Source organism: Rattus norvegicus, chromosome 8, assembly GCF_036323735.1.
Source record: "Rattus norvegicus strain BN/NHsdMcwi chromosome 8, GRCr8, whole genome shotgun sequence".
In the NCBI taxonomy this organism is placed as follows: Eukaryota; Metazoa; Chordata; class Mammalia; order Rodentia; family Muridae; genus Rattus; species Rattus norvegicus.
The window spans coordinates 28,810,602-28,827,718 of NC_086026.1; the positions used below are offsets into that span (position 1 = coordinate 28,810,602).

The window sequence follows — 17,117 nt, forward strand, 5'->3', positions numbered from 1 at the left end:
GCAAGGAGGCCCAGCAAAAGAGAGGCGCGATCGTTTCGGTCACGTGACCTCCCCCTCCTGAGAGTTCGCCGGCAGTGGCCAGAAACTCGCCACTTCCAAGATGGAGGCACGTTACGCCGCCATTAAGCGCTACACTTTCAATCGAGTTCTCTCTAAGGCTAGGTCTTCACGTTCCTACTCAAGATGGCCGCCTCAGCTCTGGCACTCGCACTCTTGCCACTCCTAACATGGCGTCCTCGAGTTGCCGTTCGCCAAGCGTGGTGAGCAAAACGGAAGTGACGTACCCTAGAGCGTTCCGTTCTCTTTCTGCTGCAGGAACCGTGGCTGCTGAGCTAACCTGGTGTGGTGGCTATTGACCTTTGCTTCTGCCTCGTGTAGGTGATGAAGTACAGGTGGGGGGAAGGCATCCTGATTTCTTATAGGTTGCAGCAGGGTGGGTGGTGTGGAGGGATTGTAAATCCTTTGAGCCTTTGGCGGGAGTTGTCCATTTCACCCCTTTACAGAGACCTATGGTTTTGAGTTCACTTTGAGATTCTTCCACTGGTTCGAGGTGGAGAGACGCCCCTGCCCTTGCACCTCCAACTCCGATTGCGCCCTCCTTATCCGGAAGCAGTGCTGAGGTCGGTTTTGGATAAGCTGCCCTCTCCCAGTGATCAGATGCCTCATTCTTTTCTACAGTGAAAGGACATCGCGTATCTTCCTGCCGCAGAACACACTTCCGGTCTCGGCCCGGACGGGATGTTGCTGCTGCTGCTGCTGCTACCCCTCTGTTGGGCAGTAGAAGTTAAGAGACCCCGGGGCGTTTCCCTCAGCAGTGAGTCTTTATGCATAGCAAAGGTGGTTGGGAGGGGCGTTTCTAGCCTTTTTCCTCCGTTTCCCGTAGCTTTCATTTCTACTGGTGAGTGGGTAGGACAGAGGTGGTATTTATTTCAGAAGATCTGAGCTGAGCCTCTTGTTTTCCTCACCAGACCATCACTTCTATGACGAATCTAAACCTTTCACGTGTTTGGATGGCACAGCCACTATCCCCTTCGATCAGGTGAACGATGATTACTGCGACTGTAAGGATGGTTCTGATGAGCCTGGTGAGCTTTCGCGTTTGTTCTTTGAGCCTGCTAAGAGCAGGTGCCCCCTAAGAACTAGGTCTCATCCTCCCGTTGCTTCCTGCTCAGTGAGTGGAAGCAGGCACAGAAACGAGATCCCTGTTGACTTGGATTAGCTGAGGGGTAGAATTTGTAGGCACCAGCCCTGGTTTCCATTCCCTGATAAAAGAACAAATGTCAGGTTTATGACCAAGTCAGCCCATGTCATTGCGGGAGCCAGGGATGGCTTCCAGGAGGAGGTGAGGTTTTCTAGTAAGGAAGAGCCAACATAAGATGCTCTCAGCGGCAAGACGCTCTCAGTGGTGAGAGGGAAACTGAATGGCCTTCTAGGGATTGATGAAGGCAAAGAGGAGTGGACGGGGGTCAGGGGGTGGCCAGGCACTTTTGAAGGGCCTTAGGAGAAGCTGGGGATTACTGGAGGATTCTGTTGCAAGTCCCTGAAGAAACAGTTTCTTGATTGTTCCTTGATTTTTGTTTGGGAGACACACTCTCCAGTGGTCCAGGCTGGCCTTGGACACAGAGACTCTGAGAATGACCTGGACCACAGATCATCCTGCGTTCACCTCCCAAGTGCTGGGATTACAGACACGCACCAGAGTCACACCTAGTTTCTGGAGCTCCCCATGAATAGATATGACATGTCTGGCTTAGAGGACACTCGAAAAACTTTCTTTTTTTCCTACAGGCACAGCTGCGTGTCCCAATGGCAGCTTTCACTGCACCAACACTGGGTATAAGCCTTTGTACATCCTCTCTAGCCGGGTCAATGATGGGGTGTGTGGTAAGTGCGGGTCCTCCTAGGATTTGGGGAAGGAGGCCTGCCCAGCCAGAAGAGGCCCTGCCCGCTCTGATCTCAGCCCTTCCCTCCACTTCAGACTGCTGTGATGGGACGGACGAGTACAACAGTGGCACCGTCTGTGAGAACACCTGCAGGTGGGTGGGGACCCGGGGGGCCTGGGCCACCCTGCACCTTGGCAGCCTATGCTTGGAAGTAAGGTTGCTTCCTTGCCTGCTTCCTTCTTCCCCTTGCCTTTTAAGATTCATTGTCATTTACTGTGTACGGTGGCACACCTCTCCAGGCCCAGCACTCGAGAGGCAGGTTTATTTTTATGTATGTGTGTGTGAGAGGGAGAGTATATGCCACCCACACGCATGTCTGCGGAGGTCAGAGGAGGCTGTATGATCCCCTGGACCTGGAGTTAGAGGCCAGACTCAGGGCCTCTGGAAGATCAGTGAGTGATACCTCTTCCGCTCCTCCCTTGTTTCTTTAGAGATAGGCTCTCCCTTTGGGTACCCAGTCAGTGCCTCCTTCCTTAACCTCCTGAACGCTAAGATTGTAAGGTTACACCACCGTGGCGCCTTTTGTGAATCCAGTGGTCATGCCCCTTGGGATCCCCACATTACCGGCCTTCCCTCTGCGTATGATAAGGTAGTTGAGATTGTTTAGAAATGGGAGGTGGGGGCGAAGGCTTGTGATCACAGCCCTTGGGGTGGGGAGGCGGGTGAGGATCAGAAGCTCACAAGCATCCTTGGCTACATAGTCTGAAGCCTGGCCTATCAGAGAACCTGTCTCAAAACAAGTGCACAAATGGAAACCCTGCACAAAAACAGACAGTACGTGGAGGAAGACGGATGACTTGACTTATGTTTGTGGCAAAATTGAAGTCGAGCTCTCGTTTTGGTTAACTGTCTCAATACTTGTTCTATTTTTTAGTCTATTTTTTGTGTGTTTGTGTGGTGTGTGTGTAAGTGTAGCACACGTGTACAGATGTGTGCGTGTCAATTCTGGCAGGATATGTTGGGTTTCTTGCTCTTTCCCTCTTTATTCCTTGAGACAGTCTTACACTAATCTTTAAGCTAGGCTAGTTGCCAGCAAATTCTAGCAATCCCCTTGTCTCCAGCCCACCTACGGCTGGGCTGGGGTTCCGTGGCCACCACTCACTTTTTCTGGCGGGTGCTGGGGATTTGAATTCTAGCCCTTGAGCTTACATTCCATGCTTTCTTACCCACTGAGCCATCTCCCCGGGCCCCGGTTTGCTTTTTGAGACAGGGTCTCAAGCTTCTCTTGGGCGGTCTGGAACTTGTAGATGATCCTCTGCCTCTGTCTTTTCAGAGCTGTGTGCTGCCTCATTGGGCTTTATTTTAGTTTTTGAGGGTCATGAAACCCAGACTAGCCTTAGACTTGGCTGGCCAGCCATTATAGCCTTGAATTTCTGTTCTTGCTTGTCCGTGCTGAGTGTTGGAATTACAAGTGTTTGTCACCACACCTCACAGACCTCTGGCTCTTGGTTTTGGTTTTGACTTTTTGTTTTGTTGTGAGACAGGGTCTTACTCTGTGGCCTTGGCTGGCTTGGTATTTACTATATAGACTGGGCTAGCCTCAGACTCACAACGATCAGCCTCCCAAGTACTGGGGTTAAAGATATGTGTCAGCATGACCAACCTTAACCTGTGCATGGGTCTTACTCTTCCTCCTCTTGGTCACTTTGGGACCTAACCTCCAAACCTGTTCCTTACCACTTCCTAGATAGTCTTGTAAGCCCAAGGACAGGCAAGCCTTTGCGTGTTCTCTGACTTCTCAGGGATAGAGCTGAGGCCTTTGTGGTCAGAAGAACCTGGAGGGGCAGGCTGAGGAGGGTTCTCTCTGTCTTCCCTTTCTCAGCATGGGGGGATGGAGCTGGAGCTGGCAGGTCACCCAGGTCCCTCAGGAAAAGGCAAACTGCTGGGTCCTGGGTGTCTTTAATGGTACTTGTGTGTGTCAACCCCAGAGAGAAGGGTCGCAAGGAAAAAGAGTCCCTGCAGCAGCTGGCCGAGGTCACCCGAGAAGGGTTCCGTCTCAAGAAGATACTCATTGAGGAGTGGAAGACAGCTCGGGAAGAAAAGCAGGTGAGGGACCAGAGAGACCCGTTGGTACGACTGCCTGGGCCTGGGGTCCTTGAGTGACGGGGCGGGTAAATGCAGACAGAGTGTACACTTGATGCTGGGCTGTGATGACCTTGTGTCTGCTTTAATCCGTGGTGAGTGCTTGGCTGGGCATTTCCCAAGTGCGAGCTTTCAGCCTATGAGACACAAGTGCTAACTCCTAGAGACAGAAAGCTCTTTGCATCTCCAGCTCCACTGCCTGTGACCTAGGCTGGCAGTTGTCAGTACCCTAGCTCTGGGGAAAGCTTAATTTCAGTAGAGAGTGCCACGCTGGCTCAGAGTGGTAAACACTTGAGGATTCTGAGGCTTGTGTTTCTCCCTTGCCCACCATGGCCTTGGCTCATCCTTGGTTTAGCAGTAGCTGTGCTTGGGGTGTCCTTCCCAATGTGCGAAGACAGGACTCCCACTCTGATGTCCAAGAGAGATTGCAGGTTCTTCTCTCCCATCCCTGTGGTTGGAGAATGTCTCTGAATCGAGGAGGCCCCTGCTAAGTTCAGTGGGCAGTGATTGCCCTTTCAGATTCTGGGGATCTGGGAAAGCTGGGTGGTTAGGTTAGCTCTGTGTAACCTTTATCTTCCCGGGGAGGTGAGAAGGCCCTGGTCCTGATCCCAGGGTGTGGCTCTGGCTGGCCTCAAACTCACAGAGATTCACCTGCCTTTGCCTCTTGAGTTCTGGGATTAAAAGCTTCCACCACCATGCTTACACGTCACTTTCTTTTATTTTTGTGTTAAACATGGAACCCAGGGCTTTGTACAAGCTAGGCAGGCACACTCACAGTCACAACCCCAGCCTGCTAAACAGTGCTCTCCCACTGAGCCACACCCCAGCCTGCACCCCGGAGCTCTAGGGAGGAGCGTCACACCTGTTCTGAACTCCCAGCCCTGTTGCTTCTCAGAACAGAAATATTACTCAGAGTGTACTGGGTGCCGTGCAGTAGAACCAGACCTGTGCATGCCTCAGAATGCTAGATGGTTAGGGGGTCATGTCCATGTTGGAGAGGGAAGCTCAGGAACCCTGGGTATCAAGAGCTTTCTTGCATGGTTACCCTCACCCATCTTGGAGGCAGGAAATGGAGATCTCCTGGAGGAGGGGCTATCTTAACTACAATCTGTAGGTAATTTAAGTCAGCCATGGAAAGTGTTCCAGGTCGAAAGAATCGAATGTGTGAAGAACTGAAAATGGTGGGGGAGGGGTCTGAATGTCGTCCTTGAGTTTTAGGGTGGGAAAGGACAGGGGGATGTGTGAGGTGGCTGGGGGTTGGGGGGGTAAAAACACTTGATAGCAGGCCCAGTGACTGGAGTTTGGTTCCCAGGACAGGAAAGAATTGACTACTATGTGCTGTCCTCCAACTGTCACAGTGTCCTTCAAAAAGAAAGTGCCTTGTGAAGAAAGTAAAGTTTAAATGATGGGTTGGGATAGGTGGTCCTAGTCTCACGGGGCATCATGGCCTGCATCAAGCTTCTGGGCTCTTCAGAGAGCGTCACCCTGGGATGTGGGTGTTTTGGGAAGAGAGAACAAAGCTGAGGTAGACCTGGCCTCTTGCCTGCCACTTTTTCTGCAGAGTAAGCTTCTTGAGCTTCAGGCTGGAAAGAAGTCTCTGGAAGACCAGGTAGAAACGCTGCGGACAGCGAAAGAGGAAGCAGAGAGGCCAGAGAAGGAGGCCAAGGACCAGCACCGGAAGCTGTGGGAAGGTATGCTGAGGGCAGCACTTTGGCCCTGACTGGAAAGGAGGCTCAGGACTGGGGACTCTTAAGTCCTGTGGAGTTGTCCCTGACACAGGCCCCATGTGAGCTAGCCAGGTGTTCTTACATCCCCTTCTACTTCTTTTTTTCTTTTTTTCGGAGCTGAGGACCGAACCCAGGGCCTTGCGCTTGCTAGGCAAGCGCTCTACCACTGAGCTAAATCCCCAACCCCCCCCTTCTACTTCTTGAGGCAGGGTCTTGTGTAGCCCAGGCTGGCCTTCAGTGTACTATCCAGATGAGGAAGACCTGGAACTCCTGACCCTGCAGGATGTTTCTGCTTTTTTTGTTTGGTTAGTCGTGTGTTTTTTTAAATTATCATGATGGCTCATCCTTGTGTGCCTAGTTATCTCTGTGTTGATCTTCAGCTGCAGAGAACGTAGGAATCAGTGTTTGTGGCCGTGGATGCAAGGTCCTTTCCTAGAGATTATTTTCCTTTTGTCTGGTGCCGAGGACCTTCCCCTCCAGGGATCCTAAGCCCAAGTTGAGGGTTTGAGATCCTTGACCTCTCAAGCAATATGTAGCAAATGAATCTATGCTTGGCCAGCCCCTGCAGTCCCACTGCTGTCATCCTCCCTCACTGAGGGATTCTGGGTAGGGGCTCTACCACTCTACTGAGCCTTCAGTTTGCACAGAGGATGGATGCCTGCTTTTTTCTGACCCAGCCTGTCTCTGAGAAGGTGCCATGCTCCTGAGGTGATTAGAGCTCTCCTGTTGGCTCCCCGCCCCCCCACCTTAACTTTGATTTTGGTTCTGCTGATGTCAGTCAGCACAATACCTGTCTGTCATTCCAGCTCCTGCGGGGGGAGGGTTAAGGCAAGAGGGTTATAATTACCAGACTAACTTGGCCCACAAAGCAAACAAAAGAGAGAGAGAGCCAGGCCTTGGGGACTCCTGTTCCAGCCCTTCTGTGATAGATTAAGAGTTCAGAGTCAGCCAGGAGTAGTGGTGCATGTATTTAATCTCAGCACTCAGCTCAGTGAGTTCAAGGCCAATCTGGTCTACAGAGTGAGTTCCAGGACAGCCAGAGCCACATAGTGAGACCCTATGCAAAATGGAAAAAGAAAAATTCACAGCCAGCCTCTGCTACACTGGCCTGGGGTACACAAGACCCTGAGTCAAGTCAGAAAAGACAGGTAGCTAGGTGAAGGGTGCTCAGAGTCCTGCTAGGGGCAGGCTCCTGCTAGGACCGATTCCTCAGGGCCTTGCAGGCTCTGAGCAGTGAGCAGCTGCACTGGTTCAGATGTCCCTGATGTCCTCTGGCTGCTGTGATTCTGCCAGCTGCGCAGAGCCCTCCCAGGTGCCTCGACGGCAGGCAGTGGGCGCATCCGTCTGCTGCCCTGGCTTTCCCAGCCCTGACTCCTCACAACTCCTCACCTCCCAGGCTGTACCCACTCCTCATTTGACATCTGTCTGTCTGTGGGTAGGTGGGATGGGATGGGAAGGTATGTGCCTGCCACAGTGCACATGGAGAAGTCAGGACAACCTGCAGGAGTCAGTGCCTGCCCTCTACCATGTGGGGCTCAGGGACTGAAGTCGGGTTGTCAGGCTTGGCAGCAAGCTTCTGTACCTGCTGAACTATTTCAGTGGCCCCTCACCTGTTCATCCTGTTCCTAAGTCCATCCTCCCCACAGAGGGCACGGACCTTTGTCAAGTCCAGACCTGTGCCCAGCACTCCAGTGTAGGCTGGTTTCACGTAGGGCTCCATGTTTGCTGAGGGCAGATTTTGGAGGTGATAGATCTGGCTCATTGTTGCACATGGTGACAGAGTGCTCCCTCCACAGAGCAGCAGGCTGCTGCCAAGGCCCGGCGGGAACAGGAGCTGGCAGCCAGTGCCTTCCAGGAACTGGACGACAACATGGATGGGCTGTAAGTGTGACTGCCCACTCGGATGGGCCGGTCTAACCAACCCGGCCTCAACCTCAGCGTGTAGCCAGGCTGGTCTCAAGTTTACAGAATTCCTGCCTGGTCTCCAGAGCTGATCGTGAGACCTGTCACTGCCAGTCGGCATTGGGTGATGTTGAGGTGTTGACACAGGCAGAGGTGGGTGGATCAGGAAGAGGGTTCAGGATACAGGGTCTAGATGTCTTCCAAGGCCACTCCTCCAGCTGTGCCTTAGGTCTCTTCTAAGGGAGTGGCTAGACCCTGCCTGTCTCAGCTGAGCCCCCACTCTCACTTTAGAGGTCCCAGCAGCGTCTCACACTTCCTTGTCTGCCCTCAGGGTCTCACTGGCTGAGTTACAGACTCACCCAGAGCTGGACACAGATGGAGATGGAGGACTGTCGGAGGAGGAGGCCCAGGTACCTAGCCTGTCCTTGTCCACCATTAGCCTAGAGGGAATGCAGGGTGAGGGGCCAGGGCAGGCCAGCTCTGATGACGAGTTCCTGTTGGACTGAAGTGAGGCTCTTCACGTCAGTGAGAGACCATATGATGCTGGACCAGTAGCAGGGCAGTGCGGAACCTGTTCTCATTCTTGTCCACCCCACTGCCCTTCTACATGGCGCCTCAAAGTGGGAGTCTCACACACGTCCCTAGGCTCTAGCTCTGTCTTCCCTGTCTGCCTGCCATCCTAGCTCTGCCCCTCTCTCCGTCCCTGCCCCTCCTGACCTTGCCTTAGGGTATGGGGCACTCTTGCACAGTGTCTCTGTGTGCCTGTATCTTGTCCTGATGTCCTCTCACTTCCCAATCCCTGGTTCCTCCTTTCTTCAGGGCAGTTCTCCCCTTCCTGGTCAGAGTACCAGGCCCCTCTACTGTGGCCTGGTCCTTCCTTGTGAGTGCCTGGGGCAGAGTGTATGGGTGTGGAGGCCCTGACCCCGACCCCACCCCAACTCATACAGGCTCTTCTCAGTGGAGACACACAGACTGACACTACCTCCTTCTATGACCGTGTCTGGGCTGCCATCAGGGACAAGTACCGCTCTGAGGTCTGTGGGGAGAGGAGGGGAAGTGGTCCTGCCCCCACCCCTCATAAAAACACCACCTCCTATGCTGCCACCCAGTCCCCTGTGGAAGTCACCTGTTGCAGATGTATGAGCCGGGGTCCCCAGCCTTGACATAAGCTTGCTTCCCAAGCCCTCAGCATCGGTCTTCACACTTCTGGGTCTGCCAGGTCCCACCCACGGACATACCTGTTCCTGAGGTCACCGAACCCAAAGAAGAAAAGCTGCCAGTGTTGCCCCCCATGGAAGAGGAGGAGGAAGAGGAGGAGCCAGAGGAGGAAGAGGAGGAGGAGGAGGAGGAGGTGCCGGGGGAGCAGCCCAAGGTGTGTGTTGGGAGAATGATGGGCAGACGGCTAAGTGGGGCTGCCTGCTGACTGGGCCTTGCCCCCTCCCTAGGAGGTCCCGCCCCCACAGCAGCCCCTACGGCCTCCCAGTCCTGCTGAGGATGAGAAGATGCCACCCTATGATGAGGAGACACAGGCTATCATCGATGGTGAGTGGGGATCCAGCCTCCCAGCAGCAGCCAGCAGAAAGTGAGCAGGTCTGTCTGTAGGGAAGGTGCGCTCCCTTCCCTGCACTCCCCGCTTGCTTGTGGATGCTGCTCCAGTGCCTGAGAGGCCTCCTTCTCATGGGCTGCACTTGTTTGTAGCACCCATAACACACCAGGGCTCAGCCAGGCCCCAGGAGCCCTGACTGTGTACTCTAGAGACACAAACAGCAGAGGGGGCTCACTCTGCAGCTGGCCAGGCCTAGAGGGCCTGCCTTGTTGGGGACAGACCCAGAGTGTAAGAGGCAGCTGTCCCATTCTCTGTGGGGTCCCGTTCTCTTCTCTTGTGAAACTGGGGCCCACTCTGATCTCTTTTCCCTCAGCCGCACAAGAGGCCCGGAACAAGTTTGAGGAGGTCGAACGGTCCTTGAAAGAGATGGAGGAGTCCATCAGGTATGGATGCCACCGATGTCTCTCCTGCCCAGTCATAGTCTACCACCAACTCCTTGGAGGAGGTGCCAGCCTGGTCCCTGCAAGGCCTGAAGTTCAACCTTATTTACCCACCATGCAGTTGGGCCCTCCCTCCCTTCGCCTGGGTCCTTCTGTGTTGGGCTCTCATGGCCTCCCCACCTTCACCACTTTGACCTGCTTTTCCAGGAGTTTGGAACAAGAGATCTCCTTTGATTTCGGTCCCTCTGGAGAGTTTGCATACCTCTACAGCCAATGCTACGAGCTCACCACCAATGAGTACATCCTGGCACTGGAGGGGTGGGGGTGGGATCAGGGAGGAAAGTGCGGGGGTGGACACTGGACAGACAAGAACCCATGGCTTCTATCTGTGCCCTGTCACTAAAGGGCGGAGGCAGGAGGGCTCCATCGCCAGCTCCTCTTTAAACTGGGCACAGTGGTGCACACCTGAGGTGGGTGCAGGGAGGGCGCTAAGTTCAAGGCCAATCTCAGATACTTGAGCATATTTGAGGTTAGCCTAGGCTACATGAAACCCTGTCTCAAAAGGGGACATAGGCAGAGTGCAAGGCATTAAAGTGCCCGTGAGCCTGGATATTAAGGAGGTTCTCGGCCTTCTCCTCCCTGCCCTTAGGTATGTCTACCGGCTTTGCCCCTTCAAACTTGTCTCCCAGAAACCCAAACATGGGGGCTCCCCGACCAGTCTGGGGTGAGTGGCTTGAGATTTGCTACCCTCCTCCTGCCCCCAACCACCTGCTGGCCAGCACTCAGCACTCCTGTTCTCTCCCGTAGTACATGGGGCTCCTGGGCTGGCCCAGATGACGACAAGTTCAGCGCAATGAAGTACGAGCAGGGCACAGGCTGCTGGCAGGGCCCCAACCGCTCCACCACAGTGAGTGCCGACCCGGGCCCCCTGGGGCTGTGGGGACCCAGGCCTGAGTAGCTCAGTCCAGCATGCTTCCTGCTCTGCTCCAACCCCAGGTACGCCTCCTGTGTGGCAAGGAGACTGTGGTGACCAGTACCACAGAGCCCAGTCGCTGCGAGTACCTCATGGAGCTGATGACACCAGCAGCCTGCCCAGAGCCGCCTCCAGAAGTACCCACTGATGGAGACCATGATGAACTGTAGCCGGGTAAGGAGGCGAGGACTCTGTTGCTGCAGTGTCTAAATGCTGCTGCATTCCTGACCAGTGCCCTGTAGGCAGGGTCTCACGTGTAGTCTCTGGTTCTTGCCATGTAGACCAGGCTGACCTCAAACTCCCAGAGACCCACCTGCCTCTGCCTCCCATGAGCTAGGATAAAAGGCGTATGCCTGATGTGTCTTCATTACCTACTGATTCATCTTGGCAAGCTCTCGCCTGCCTGCCTGCCTGCCTGCCTGCCTGCCTGCCTGCCTGCCTGCCTGCCTGCCTGCCTGCCTCCCTCCCTCCCTCCCTTCCCTCCCCTCCCCCTCCCTCCCTCCCTCCCTCCCTTCCTTCCTTCCTTCCTTCCTGTAGACCAGGCTGGCCTCCCAAATGCTTCTTTTTTTTTTTTTTTTTTTTTTAAGATTTATTTATTCATTTATTATATATGAGTACACTGTAGCTGTCTTCAGACACACCAGAATAGGGCATCAGATCTTGTTACAGATGGTTGTGAGCCACCATGTGGTTGCTGGGAATTGAACTCATGACCTTTGGAAGAGCAGCCGGGTGCTCTTAACCGCTGAGCCATCTCTCCAGCCCCCCCAAATGCTTCTTAAAACAGTTTTGTTACGTAGTCCAGGCTTGCTGTGAGCGACTGCACCACCATGCCCAGGGTTCCTGGTGCTGAAGACTGAACCCAGGGCTGTTTATCTGCTGAGCTCTGCTGTTCTCCAGTGCTGGGGCAGACTCTGGGGCTTCCTGCGTGCTCTTGCAGTCACTCCATCCCAGCCCCCATCTGTCTTCTTTCCTAGAACCTCAAGGCCTACAGATAGTCTACCGATCCCATAGTCTGCGGACCAATGCCTGCCCACCCTGGGGTCTCTGGCCATTCTCCAGGCAGCAGGAACCCGAGGGGCTCTAAGCCCCACTTCTGGCCCAGGCTAGCCAAGCCATGTTCCTGAGGCCCCAGCGGCCTCCAGAGATGGATAATGAGCTCACCTACCTTGGATTCCTGAGAGGAGTTAATCCCTGCACCCCACCTCACCCCTGTCTCCCTAGCTGGTGGGAGATGGATGTATGACTTGACCTGTGACCTCAGAACAATAAATGTGACTTGTCCACACTGTGTGGCTGTTTTTAATTTTATTTTTTCTGTTGGTTTCACTATGTAGTCTGGACTAGCCTCAGATTGACTCCTGCCCCAGTCTCCCAAGGCATGAGCCTGTAAGTAAGCCAAGCTAGGTCTGCGCTTTTCTGGGGGTGAGAACTGGACGAGTGAGCAGACAGTAGAGGACTGTGGTGGTAACTGCTATCAGCCTGACAGGATCTACAGTTGCCTCAGAGACAAGGCTCTGGCTGTAGTTGTGGGGATAAAGCTGAGGTCAGGCTTGGTGTAAGCACCCTAACCCCCTAGCTATCTCTGCTTACTGACTACAGATGGAGTGTGGGCAGCAGCCTCAGGCTCCTGCCAGAAGGACGGACCCTTGAACAGCATCAGGCCCACATCTGTTCCCTCACATCTGCAAAATTAACACTTGGGAAGCAGCCATGTTCAGATCCTGCTAGACCACTCAGCCCAGCTGACATTGAGGATGCCTAACACCTATTGATGGGTAGATAGTAGGCTTCTGACTTCCCAGGCCAAATGGAGGCTATTATTAGAGACCACACCTCCTTCCCCAGTGTCCCAACATGCAGACCCACCAATCCACCCACAGTGGCACACAGAGCTCCTGAGACTTAAGATTCTGAACTTTTTATTTTCTGGCATGAAAAGTACAAACAGTTAAAGAATCCCATGTAAAAGTCAGTTACCGCGGCCAGGCCTGGGGCTCGGTAAGAAATGTCTAACGCAACTTGAAGTGTTCTTGGGTTCGGGTTGAGGTTTGGTTTTTGTTTTATGATTTTTTTCTACAGTTCTTTATATCACCTCCAACATAGACTCTGTCATGGTTTGAAACTTTCCCAATAAACAGGATGAAGGAAGGGTTGGAGGGGCTGAGCCCTCTTCCCACTGGCCCTACCCCCTAGCCCCCCGGGACTTTGGAAGACCCAAGGGCCCCTCTCCCTGGGAGCCCCTGGCCTGGCCCTCTTTGGGGACTGGCCTCCAGGGAGGGGGCCTGTCTGGGCTAAGCTTTGTGTCCTAGAAAAAAAGTCCCCTCCTTCCAGTCTTGGAGGCAGCAGGGACCTAGGCCTTGGTGGGAGGGGGTGGGGGGAGGTGCCCCCTCTTCAGAGCCCATCCTCCCCCCAGGGTGGGGGACAAACCCAGCCCTTATTGCTCGGATGCCTCCAGCATGTGTGGAGGGCAGGGGAGACCTCAGAAACAGCAGGGAAAGAAGGGGTTGAACCCTCCTGGAGGCGGGGGAGTCCCTGTCCTGCTGGGAGGGAGTGGGGACGGTAAGGGCAGACTTAGAAACCACCAGAATAAATAGGTTCGGTGTATCGTGAGCAAGCTAGAATTCACCAGCTAAATAGACAGAAAAACTTCTCAAGACAATAGCAAAACAATCCCGTTGAGAGCCCCGGGCACCGCCAGCTGTGGGGACCCCACCCCTTGGAGCCCACGGCACCCCCGGGGGGCACTCCGCTACCATTACTGTTATTAATAATTATTACTTTAATGACTCCACTTCCCCTTGTATAAATAAATTAGGCATAACCACATCTCAGCAAAACTGAAAGAAAAGGAACAGCTCCCTTCAACTTGCAAACTTATGAAAGAACAGAAATATACACAAAGGTCTTTACAGGCCAACAAGGATAATAAATAGTTAACATAGCAATAAGTTAAAACTACATGAAGCTAAATTCAGCAAAAAAGTACAAGAAAGTTAACTGGTGACAGTTTATCTTTTTTTTCCTTTTTTTTTTTTTAATCGTCTTTGTGTGTGGTTTTTTTCTCTTTTTTTTTTTCTTTCCTTTTGCTATATTTCATCTTCTGTTTGAGTTTTCTTTCCTTCCTTCTTTTTTTTTTTCATTTTTTATTTTTTGGTCTTTTTTTAATTTTTTTTTTCTTTTTGTTCCTTGCAGCAGAAACTCCACAGACGGTTAAGAACAACACGGAGGGGTGGGGAGAGAGAGTCGGACGCTCAAATGGGGCCGTGGCCAGACACCAAACGCAGAGGACACCGGAAGAAAGCAACTAGAACCTAGAGTGTAGAGTGGGGGGCGGGGGGAGGGCTTCACGATTCTTGGTTGTGACTGGGCCCACTGAGGGGTGGGTTGAAGGTTTGGGGCTCCCAGGGCTCCAGCCTGTGGCTTCTGTTGGAACTTGCATAAAAGAATGAAAAGTCAGGGTGTGTGTGGGGTATGGCTGCAAAGTCCATTCAGAAGCCAGGGCTGGGGCTCACAAAGGCTGCATCCATGCTTCCCCCACAATCCGGAAAAGACAAAAACCCCAACAATCAAAAGAGGGCGACAAGTAGAAGGGATGGAGGAACACCTTGGGCCCATCCACCCCTGGGTCTGGTGGAGTGTGCTGGGTGCTTGCTTGCGGGTAGGGAGCACTCTGGCCCTACTTGAGGGAGGAGACTGCAGACCTCCCCCCTGGACCCAGGGAGGCTGAGCCCCAGGGACAGGGGTGGTCCTTTGGCCTCAGTGTTGTGGGGAGTGAGAGCCCCCTCCAGCCCACGGTGGTGTCAAAGTAGAACGAGGTATTGTGTGTTTGGATGCATGGACGCCATGTGTGTACACCTGTGTGTTGGGCAGCAGGGAGGCCCCTGGTGGACTAAGGAGTCTGTGCAGAGAACCCAGGTCTGGGGCTTGTTGGGGGCCCAGGGAGAAGTGGCTGGACCAGCCTGGCTGGAGGAATAACTGGGTCAGGGTCTTAAGTAGGAACACCTTGTCTGGGCCTGTAGGATGCTGTGGATATGGGCGTGTGTCCCTGGGTGTTGTATGTTTCTAGGTGACCTATTTGGTTTTGCATTTTGAGACAGGGTCTTATGTAGCCCAGGCTGACCTTAAACTCACTGTGTAGCCAAAGCTAGTCTTGACCTGCTCTGACTCTACCTTTTGAGCACTAGAATGAATGAGGTCTGTGTGCCACACCAGGTTTATGCAGTTCTGGGGATGAACCCAGGCTTCATGAAAGCTATACAAGTGCTCTACCAACTGAGCTATATTCCCAGCTCTCAGTGGGAACTGGTGTCCAGATTCGTGCATCCAAATGGATCTGTCACAGTGGATTTCACACATCACATGGTTTTGCGGACAAGCAGCCAATGTCTGTTTCAATGTTTATGCAGTGCCAATGTTCTGCCCGTGTGTCTCTGTCCTCTGGTGTGGATTTGGTCAACCTTCCTGAATGTATCCTGAAATGTCTCTGTACCTATGTGTTGTGTATCTGTGATCCCAAGGTCCATGTGTATGTCCTTCCTGTTTGTGGCCATGTTTGCTTATGTGTGTGTGTGTGTGTGTGTGTGTGTGTGTGTGTGTGTGTGTGCGAGCACATATATGCATGCTTGTGTGTGTGTGTGTGTGTGTGTGTGTGTGTGTGTGTATGTACGCATGTTGCTGGCCCAATGGACTCTCAGCCCTCAGCCCTGCTCCCTGCACCCCTGCCCCAGTAGTTGGTAAACATAACTTGCCAAAATAGTTTCTTTTTTTTTTTTTTTGTCTTTTTTTTTGTGATTTTTTTTCAAGTTCAAGAATCCCCAGTAAAAATTCTCCACGAGGTCTTTTTCCCTTTTTACAAAAATAGAGTTTTTCTTCCCCTCCCACCCCACCCCACCCTTTTTTTCCTGCTTCTTGCTCTGCCCCAACCCTGCTCCCTGTTCTCTGCCCAGGGACTAGGGCGGGGATGGGGATGCCCACACCCCTCTTTCATGTTTTGTTTTGTTTTTTTTTTTTATTTTTTTGTTTTTTGTTTTTGCTGTTTTGGGGATTTTTAAACCTGTTCCCTCCCCTTTCTCTCGGTATAGGACAGGCCTGGGCAAGGGAGGCCTGAGTAGGGCACCATTGTGTCCCCTAAGCCATCCTGTGCAGGGTGGTGAGGGTGAGGTGGGATGGGGGTCTCCTCTCTGCTTTCTTCTTTTTGTTTTTAGCCGAAAAAAGAAACAAAAGCCATCACCATGAACCAAACCAAGACGAGAGAGTGAACAAGCCCCAGCCTGGGGTGGGGAAAGCAAGGAGAACAGGGTGGGGACACCCTTCCCTCAATTCCCTGCAGACCCTCCCCGTCCGGATGCTCACCCTGTGGTGTGTTTGCAGGTGTGTGGGTCTGCCTGCTCTTGCGGTTGCGCACACTCTTCTCTCTCTCTCTCTCTCTCTCTCTCTCTCTCTCTCTCTCTCTCTCTCTCTCTGCTGCCCGGGGAGGGAGGGCGGTAATGCTCAGGCCTTGTGCTGCTTGCTGGTCTTGAAGGACACCTGCAGCACACGCTCGCCCAGGCGATAGCCATTGAGGCTGGCGATGGCCATGGCGGCCTCATCGTAGTTGGTCATGGTGACGAAGCCGAAACCCTTGCACTTGTTGGTGGTGAAATCTCGGATGACCTTGACATTGGTGACTGCCCCAAAGGGTCCGAAAAGCTGCCACAGCACACTCTCATCCGCTTCTGGGGACAGGTTGTACACGAAGATGCACCAGCCAGCGCCTGCAGCGCCTCCAGACAAGCCAACGCCTGCCAGGCCACTCATGCCATCGATGGCGATTGGGGAGAACCTGGCGATGAGCGACAGGGGACTACTTTGGGGGTCACGCGGGCTCTGCCCTGATCCCCAGCATGCCTCCGACTCCCCCACAGGGAGAACCCCATACCGTGTGTGCTATGTAGGTAAGACCCTTGTACGTCTTAACCTGGTGGTGACCCTGTTTCCTGTCTTTCACCCCACTGAGACACCGGCCCCTGACCTCCAAAGCTTTGCGGATATTGCCCTTGATCCTAAGTGCCATGTTTATCCTGATCTCATGACCTTTAACTCTCCCCTAGGGACACCTTCTCACTAGGTGTTTCGGTACAGCTCAGTTGGCTATATGTATACATACATGGGCTGCTGCTTGCCATGTAGCCATGGATGGCTTCTTCCTTTTGTGTTTTCTTCCTTCCTGCCTGCTGATCTTGAACTTGTGCTTCTCCTGCCAATACTTCTCAAAAGCTGGCACTGCACACCTGGCCTAAGCCACCTTTCACCTGACCTAAGCCACCACACACCTAGCCTGAGCCACTGCACACTTGGCCTAAGCCACCTTTCACCTGGCCTAAGACACTGCACACCTGGCCTGAGCCACTGCACACCTGGCCTAAGACACCACACACCTGGCCTAAGACACTGCACACCTGGCCTGAGCCACCGCACACCTGGCCTGAGCCACTGCACACCTGGCCTAAGACACCGCACACC

General features: G+C 53.4%; 2 protein-coding genes across 8 annotated transcripts in view; one reads left to right on the forward strand and one right to left on the reverse strand.

Annotated features, from left to right (window-relative positions):
- Positions 1–234: 234 nt before the first annotated feature.
- Positions 235–11,902, forward strand: Prkcsh (PRKCSH beta subunit of glucosidase II). 4 transcript variants are annotated; one of them, XM_006242634.2, is made up of 18 exons: positions 235–374; positions 679–814; positions 969–1,085; positions 1,789–1,884; positions 1,979–2,036; positions 3,872–3,989; positions 5,587–5,716; positions 7,549–7,633; positions 7,986–8,064; positions 8,602–8,688; positions 8,874–9,005; positions 9,100–9,196; positions 9,574–9,643; positions 9,848–9,937; positions 10,290–10,364; positions 10,448–10,547; positions 10,637–10,787; positions 11,591–11,902. In XM_006242634.2, exons 2-17 carry the CDS (start codon positions 739–741, stop codon positions 10,781–10,783), a joined length of 1,557 nt encoding a protein of 518 aa, XP_006242696.1. In that variant the 5' UTR covers positions 235–374; positions 679–738; the 3' UTR covers positions 10,784–10,787; positions 11,591–11,902. The 4 variants fall into 4 exon arrangements, with proteins under 4 accessions (XP_006242696.1, XP_063121136.1, XP_006242695.1 ...); XM_063265066.1 differs by having other exon boundaries at positions 260–374; positions 504–814; positions 8,874–9,026; XM_006242633.5 differs by having other exon boundaries at positions 296–392; positions 8,874–9,026.
- Positions 11,903–12,518: 616 nt separating this feature from the next.
- The window catches only part of Elavl3 (ELAV like RNA binding protein 3), a 36,276-nt gene continuing 31,677 nt past the window's right edge, over positions 12,519–17,117 (reverse strand). For 2 of the 4 annotated variants that reach the window (XM_006242616.5, XM_063264993.1), the window contains exon 7: positions 12,519–16,437. In XM_006242616.5, coding sequence (XP_006242678.3) covers positions 16,107–16,437 — 331 coding nt within the window. In that variant the 3' untranslated portion in view covers positions 12,519–16,106. 4 annotated transcript variants of the gene reach the window in all.

Coding starts and splice junctions, on each gene's coding strand:
- Prkcsh (XM_063265066.1), top strand. CDS start 739: ATGTTGCTGCTGCTGCTGCTGCTACCCCTCTGTTGGGCAGTAGAAGTT. Junction 1,086..1,788: donor GGATGGTTCTGATGAGCCTG/GTGAGCTTTCGC, acceptor TTTTTCCTACAG/GCACAGCTGCGTGTCCCAAT. Junction 2,037..3,871: donor GTCTGTGAGAACACCTGCAG/GTGGGTGGGGAC, acceptor TGTCAACCCCAG/AGAGAAGGGTCGCAAGGAAA.